The 8295-nt window shown below is 37.8% G+C and overlaps 1 protein-coding gene across 1 annotated transcript in view; it reads right to left on the bottom strand.

Moving 5' to 3' along the window:
- Positions 1-8295, bottom strand: part of AHI1 (Abelson helper integration site 1) — a 202890-nt gene that overhangs the window by 129995 nt on the left and 64600 nt on the right. The window contains exons 15-16 of the mRNA XM_006885009.1: positions 6379-6509; positions 4765-4905 (exon numbers count right to left, since the gene is read on the bottom strand). Coding sequence (XP_006885071.1) covers positions 4765-4905; positions 6379-6509 — 272 coding nt within the window. The remainder of the gene's footprint in view (positions 1-4764; positions 4906-6378; positions 6510-8295) is intronic.

Genomic DNA, 8295 nt, shown 5'->3' with positions numbered 1-8295 from the left:
TTTGTCCTAGAGCAGGTGACGCCGGATTGCTCCTTGGAGTCAAGGATTCTGAAGCTTCATCTGACATACTTCGGGCATGTTGCAAGGAGGGACTGACTGGTCTTTGGAGAGGGACATCTTGTTTGGCAGAGTGGAGGGGCAGCAAAGGAGAAGAAGACTTTTGATGAGTTTTATCGATTTTGTGACTGGAATGGTGGGAATAAGTGCATTTGAGATGGCTAGGTTGGTACAGGATAGAACAGCCTTTAGAGCTCTTGTACATAGGGTCACTATGAATTGCAAACGACTCAATGGCCCATAACAGAGCAACATATAACCAAGTGTGTATGGGGGGACGAGCACAGTGATACCATTTTACCTTCCACTGTGTTTTATTTAAATATAAAGCAAAACCAAACCAAACTGATTGCTGTCAAATAGATTGCGGCTCATAGTGATGCTGGGTTCTGAAGGCTGTAAATATTTATGGGAGAAAACTCCATCTTTCTCCTGAGGAACAACTAGTAGACTTGAATTGTAACTGAGTAAAGCACTACATAGCACCAGATCTCATCTGTTACAATAATGATAATCAAAACCCCTCGAAATTTCCTGCTGCCTGGGCAAGTCGAGTCAGATTAAAAATTCACATTGTTGATAGATGCCATCAAACTGAGTATGATTCATAATGACCCTAGGAACAACAGGTCTGAATCCCATCCTATCCTGTGCCACCCTTATTATTTCAGACTTGAGCCCACTGCTGCAGTCACTGTGTCAATCCATCCGGCTGAGGGTCTTCTCTCTTTCTGACTCTCCACTTTTCCAAGCATGACATCCCTCTCCAAGAAGGGCCTTTCCTAACAACATGCACAAATAATGTGGGATGAAGCCTTCAAGGAGCACTCTGGTTGCACTTTCTCCAAGACGTATCTGCTTGTTCTTTTGGCAGTCCGTGGGATATTTAGCACCCTTCTCCAACACCACAGCTCAAAGACATCAATAATTCTTCTGTCAGCCTTACTAACTGTCCAGCTCTCAGATGCACAGCAAGTGATGGGAAAGGCCAGGGCCTGAATTAGGTGCATCTTAGTGCTCAAATTCTTCTTTCTGCTCTTCAGCAATTTGGAAAAGTCCCTGACTGCACACTTCCCCAGTGCATGGCATCTCCTGATTGCTGGTAACAGAAGTGTTGATTCACTGTGGATCTAAGTAAGATGAAATAATTGATCATTTCAATCTTTTCTCCATCTATCAATATGTTGCCTCACAGTCCAGTGGTTAGGACTTTTGCTTTGATGTTGATATGTAATCCGTATTAAAGGCTGTAGTCTTTGATCTTCTTTAGCAAGCGCTTCAGGTCCTCTTCACTTTCAGCAAGCAAGGCCATATCATCTCCATAACAGGAGTTCACTGAGGATTCTTCCTCCAACGCCGATGCCATCTTCTCCTTCTTTACTCATAGTGACCCACTACCAGGTTCCCAAGGCCATAAATTTTTGACTGGAGACTGTCTATCTTTCAAAGAGCAGGTAGTGGATTTGAACTTCGAAACCTCTGGTTAGCAGTGCAACTGGTTACCCACTATGCCACCTGAGCTCCCTGCATTAATATGTTGTTATGTACAGTTAAATCAGAAATGAATGCCCATATTTTTCCATGAAGCAGCTGGATTTGACCCTTGTGCCTTTGGGGTGGCAAAGCAACATTTTACCACTAAGCAACCTGTTATTAATCTACTAGCGGCTCCATGAGAGAAAGATGAGAAATTTCCTGTGTGGTTTACTAACTCTGAAAATCAGCTGAAGGGGCAGTTTTGAGTTGGTTCTGACTGGACAACAACGAGTCTGACGAGCATTGAGTGTTTTTAATTATCAATTTATCAAGTACATTTACAGCTACTCTCGTATACTATGTTTTAGGTAGGACAATATTATTAGCAGTGCCATTTCACATATAAAGATATAAAGTATAAAAAAGGACAAGTGGCTTATAAAAAGTCACTGAAGTAAAACAAAACTGAGCCTAAAACCCATGTCTTAGACTCTGAACACTTTTCTCTTTCTATTACTCTTCTAGGATAGACTTCTAAGACTCAATGCCTGCTATTTTAAAGCCAAAATTTGCAAACTTCACTCTCTTGGGTTGATTTAACCAAAGAAATCCTCTGTCAATGACAAAAGTTAACTGCTGGAGGAAAAAGAAATAACAAAACAGAAAGACTGGAATTTTAACCTGTATTAGTGAAAATTTCAAAAGCATAAATATCAAATGAAGAGTCTGAAAGAAAATCATTGTGAAATAATCTCTAACCTCTAAAGAGTCTGAGGAAATAACTGTGTTGTCTATTTCCTGTAGAACAGGCCCAATTCTAAAGCCCTTACATGTAACTCTTTTCCTTTATTTGAAGATTTAGGGTGAGTACAAAGAGTGAATTGTTTCATGATACATGTTTGAACTAGACATCAGCTTTGGACCTTGGATCATTTGTGAAATCCATTCATTGGTTCCCATGATCAGTCAAGGCTTATTTTTATTAACGTTTGCTTGTAATAGCAAATGGTACTGTGTTACCTGACACATCTATCATTAGTAAACGTGCTCTAAAAATGTGAATATGCATTGTACAAATTAATTCCTCTCAGTGTTCTCTTTTTTTTTTTTTTGTGCTCATTCTTAATGCCACTAATCCTTCTATGTCACTGCTTTTTACCTTCAGGCTTTATCCTGAAAATGCTATTTTGACTTTAAATGGTTGTAGGTACTTCCCTAAAACTACTTACTACCCATCTTAAAAGCCTTCCATTTTGGCTGAAAGTTAAGCCATGACAATGAGTTTTGTTTCCAGATTGAAGTGTGACTACAGACTAGAATCTTGGGGGTTCCACCAGCTTCTATTTTTTTTTAAAAAAAGAGCTTTTTAAATTTACCTAAATCTGAAACAGGATCCATACCTTATACCATACACAAAAATCAACTCAAGGTGGATCAGAAACCTGGGAGAAAAGTACAAAACCATAAAGTATATGAGAGACAAACTGGGATCAAGCTTAGATGGTTTAGTCTAAGGTATAAAGAGACTGCCAAATACAGCCAGAAATGTTCAACCTGGAGAGGATAAAATTGATGAATGGGACCTTCTACAGATAATTCCTGTGAAGATCTTAAACTTTTTTACAGAGTGAAAAGAAAACCTACTGACCAGGAAAAAGCATTTGGCAAATACCATTTCAGATAAGGGTCCCATATCAAAAGTTTACAGAATCCTACAGGTCCTCCACAAGAAAAAGACTGATCACATAATTACAAAATGGGCAAAAGGCACAGAAAGACGTTTCATAGAGGAATAAATTTAGATGGCCAACAGATACATGAAGAAATGTTCAAAATAACTGGCATTATGAGAAATGCAAATCAAAACCACAATGAGATGCCACTTCACACGAGTAGCAGTGGCAAAGTTTCACAGGACATCAAGTAACAAATGTTGGAGAGGATATGGCAAGATAGGAACTCTTATATTTTGTTGGTGAGATTGTAAAATGGTACAACCACTCTGGAGGGCAGTTTGGCACTTCCTCAAAAAGCTGAATATAGAAATTCCATATAACCAAGCTATTCCACTGGTTAGAATATATCCTGAGAAAATGAGAACAGGGACACAACTGAAGACTTGTACTCCAATGTTCATAGCAGCATTATTCACCATAGCAAGAACACAGAAACAGCCCCTAAGTCCAAACACAATCGAATGGATTGAGAAATTATGATTCATTCACATAATGAATACTATACAACACGCAGGAGCAATTATTGTGTGTATAATTACCTAACTGAAGAGCATTGGGCTACGTGAACTAACTCAGTCCCACAGGACAAATACGGTATAAGACTATTATTGCAGAACATATATGTGGATCCAAGGTGAGGAAGGGTGGGGAGCAGAGGAGTGAGGATGGGGGTTGTTAATCATAGGGTCATACAATCTGATGAGTCAAGAAGGGGTGGGTAAAGGAAATGGGAAAGATCTGCTGTGAAAAACAATGTATATGAACCTCGTAAGTAAATAAACCAGTATAAAGTTAAAACCTTATTTTAAATTTAAAAAAAAATAAATTCGTTAAATCCAAACCAAATCCATGTCCACCAAGTTAATTCCAACTCACACAGACCCTCTAGGCTTTCTAAAGCTAAAAATCTTTTCGAAGACAAACTTCCTCATCTTTCTCCTGAGAAGTAGCTGGCTGGTTCAAACTGCTGATCTGGTCAGTACCGGAATGAATTAAACACTGCACTACCAACATGTTTCCAAATAAATTTTGGTTGTATTTTAATTATTTACATATATTTACAAAGAAACTGAAGGCTATATTTCTACAGTCCAACACAGGAGCACAATCATTATGTATAATTCAGCCTAAATTTAAATTCAATAATAGTAAGCATCTCAGCTATGACTTTGTTCTGACTCGACGAAACAGAGCAACAATTATTGCAGTATGTGCGTGCACATACATACAACCCCAACTAGTGCTGATGCTGGGTAATTAATTCAACTAAAGATATTTTCACAGTATCCCAATAAAAATAGGAGAAAAAAAACAATACCCATCCTGCTAAAGCAAAATGTCATAGCACAACAATTTACTCTGGTCAGTGATTCAAACATATTCAAGGAAACTTTTTTAACACAATGGATGGTAGCTTTCAAAGATTCCATGATTCTTAGTTCAGTCTAAACATAAAAATTAGTCTAAATATTTACTTATTAGGTAGTAGACTTACCATGGAAATCATAAATATAAAGAAGGATTGGCTCATTCTGCCCAAATGCACAAAATGCCACCATATGTTCAAGTGGGTGATAAGAGATGTCTCGAATAGGTGACTTGAATGGAAGATCAGAATACATCGCGACTTGTTCTCCTAAAGAGAAAAGAGATTCAATAATTTATACTGGTTTTGGTATTTCTCATTATAGTTATTTTATTATTTATAAAGAAATATTTGTAGTATGTTATGATGAAGCTCACATGAACAATAAAAACTTCAAATACTTAATAAATATTTGAGTGCCATTATATTAAAATTAAGAAACCCTAATAGCATAGGACAAAACTTAATCAAGCTGTCAACCGAAAGCTCTACAAGTCAGAACAAGTCAGCTGCTCCACAGGAGAAAATTGATACTTTCTTCTTATAAAGATTTGCAGACTCGGAACTTCAATGCAGGGTTGCTACAAGTCAGAATCAACTCAGTGGTAGTGGGATTGGTTTTGGTATTAAAATTTCTATTTCACAGAAACCTCTCTCTACATTTCTCAGTGTAACATCATCAATAACATTTTCAAAGTACAAGATAGAGACAAAGAGTTCAGTAAGATGTAGAGGGCTGACCTGACTCTGTGAGTTCTGACAAAGGTCAGCAAGCTCTGAGAAAGAACTCTGCCCGGAACAAGGGGAGGAATTACAGGATTCAAAACCTGAACAAATTCTCTGGTTTTGTTGGTTTCTGTGAGAGATTAATTATTATTTTCTACCCAGACTGTGTGAGATATCTGTTTGAAAGATAGCAATGCTTCTGAATGGCTAACGAGGCCAAAAGCAGAGGATTATGGGTCTATGAAACCTATGAATATCAGTGGGATGATCACAACAAAGTCAGAAAATTAGACTCATTTATTGAAGGCACAGAGACTTAATACTTCTGAATTATACAGACAAAAACCCTAAGTAGTCAAAAAGCCTACGGAAAGGTCAAGAGTATAAACAAGGCTGAAATAAATACTGATCACTCCTTAAAAACTTTTTAAGAGAATTTAATAAAATTGTTTCAATCTCTTACTTAGAAAATGTTCATGTAGTTTTAGCTTTTCATATAAAAACAAAGATAAAGCACAAATAAATAAGATAAAAATGTTAAGGCCTATTTTATTTAGAAGAAAACAATTGTAGTAGTTCAGATAAATTGTTATTTGAGTTTTAGGCACATTTGAAATGAATGCTTCTTTTTCTAATTAAAATAAATAATAGGTGCTTAATCATTTCTACACTTTGCTACATTCCTGTTTCACTCTATAGTATTTTGTATTCTGATATAGAGTCCTCATGAAATACTTTTCTAGAATTAACAATATCTCATTAGAGGTAAGGAATGGGTAAACTGTGATTATTATGTGAATTCTAAACCTCTGAAAACAGTAAAACAATAAAGATCAGAACATAGTATAAGCTTAGCTTAGGCTGCAATGAAGTTTTACTTATTGGTTCAAGAATCTCAAGACATACAAATGAAAATCTGAACCTAGTATTTCCTTGAATATTATTCAAAAAAGCATGAGTTTTCACACTTCTTCAAAAAACAAACATAAAACGCACAACAACTTTTTTATTACTTACCTGTTTCTGGGTTCCAAACATACACCATACCATCCTCACTTCCAGCAAAAAGAAATGTCCCACATGGAGTCAAAGTACTATGGATCTTCTCGCGATAATTTGCAGCCCCTACGAATTTTCTTGCCGCTAATCTACAGACAAAAAGAAACTATTTTACACGTGTGACCTGTGTTACACATTGAAGAGAGCCAGTCACTCACTCCCAGCCACTGGGCTGGAAATGAGTCCTAGTCGACCATCCACTGGGTTCCCAAGGCGGTAAATCACATGAGAGGAGAGTGCTCGCCTTTCCCCTGTAGAGCCACTGGCTGACTCGAACTGCCAAAGATGGGCCACCTTTAGGTTGGCAGCACCATTCCCATAGGACTCCCACCCAGGGGTCCCTTATAAAAGCTGCTGTTGCATGCCTTCAAGTCCAACTAACTCACAGCTGACCCTCCAGTGAGTTGAATTTTGGAGGCTCAAAAGTGCCCAAGAGGAAGGGAGGTGGTTTATCTTTCTCTGGAGGTGCACCTGGCGGGTCCAAACTGCCTGCCTTTGGGTTGCCAGCACACAACTTCTTCTCACTAAGGCCACAAGAGCTCCCTTTAAGAAAGCGGTTTCCAAAAAATGATGCTGACAAAACTGCACTGCTACCTGCCTCAAAAATCACACAAAAATCACCTCAAGATAGATCAGAGACCTAAGGGTAAAACCCAAAACCATAAATATCATAAGAGAAAAAATTGGGACCAAGCTTTGAAGGCCTCACCAATGGTATAGAGAGGCCAACAAATATAGCCAGGAATGAGACCTTCTAAAGATTAAATTCCTTTGTGCGTCAAGAACTTTTTTCCAGTAGGTTGAAAAGAAAAACCTACTGACGGGAAAAATGCAACTGGCAATACAATCTCAGACTAGGGTCTCATAACAAAAGCTTACAGAATTCCACACAGCCTCCACAGGAGAAAGACTGATAACCCCATACAAAATGGGCAAAAGACATGGAAAGATTTTTCAGAGAGGAAGATATTTGGATGACCCACAGACACATTAAGAAATACTCTAAATCACTAGTAATAAGAGAGATGCAAATCAAATCCACAATGAGATACTATCTCACTCCAGTAGCACTGGCAATGTTTATTTAGCAGGGCAGAAAGCAATAAATGTTGGAGAGGATGCAGAAAGATAAGAACTCTCATACACTGTTGGTGGGACTGTAAAATGGTACAACCACTCTAGAGGCAGTTTGGTGTTTCCTCAAAAAGCTGAACATAGAAATTCCATATGACTCAGCTATTCCAGAGCTAGGAACATATCTCAAGAAAATTAGAACGGAGACATAAACAGAGATTTGTATACCAATGTTTATAGCAGTATTATTCACCATCACAAGAACATGAAAATAGTCCAAATGTTCAAATAATCAAATGGATTGAGAAACTGGTATAGTCACACAATGGAATACTACGCAGCATGCAGGAGCAATGATTTACAAAATTACTACATAACTTGGGGGAGACTGGAGGGTATTATGCTGAGTGAACTCAGTTTCATAAGGATAAATACTCCATAGGACCATTATTGTAAAAAAGATAACTACTACAATGTGTGTGGGGATCCAGGGAGAAATACATGAGAGCAGAGGGATGATGGTGGGCAAGGGAGAAATCATGGGGTCGCACAATTTGAAGGGTGGAGGGAGTCGGGGGTGGGTAAAGGAAGTGGGTAATATCCAGTGGAGAACTGAAAAAGAGAAGCAATGATGGGCATGGTTTAATTGAGATTGATTTTATAAAACATGAATGAGAACAACTGTATGAAACACAATGTGAATGAAGGATAGCGTGAAACACAAGGTATATAAACTTTGTATGTAAACCAATGTAAAATATTTTTTTAAAATCCCAGAAATACCAAAAAATTTTAAAAAGC

This window comes from Elephantulus edwardii, unplaced genomic scaffold (genome assembly GCF_000299155.1).
Source record: "Elephantulus edwardii isolate Elephantulus edwardi_28Jun2011 unplaced genomic scaffold, EleEdw1.0 scaffold00039, whole genome shotgun sequence".
Lineage (NCBI taxonomy): Eukaryota > Metazoa > Chordata > Mammalia > Macroscelidea > Macroscelididae > Elephantulus > Elephantulus edwardii.
The sequence above is the reverse complement of the archived record's forward strand: the minus strand, read 5'-3'. Positions and strand labels throughout refer to the sequence as shown.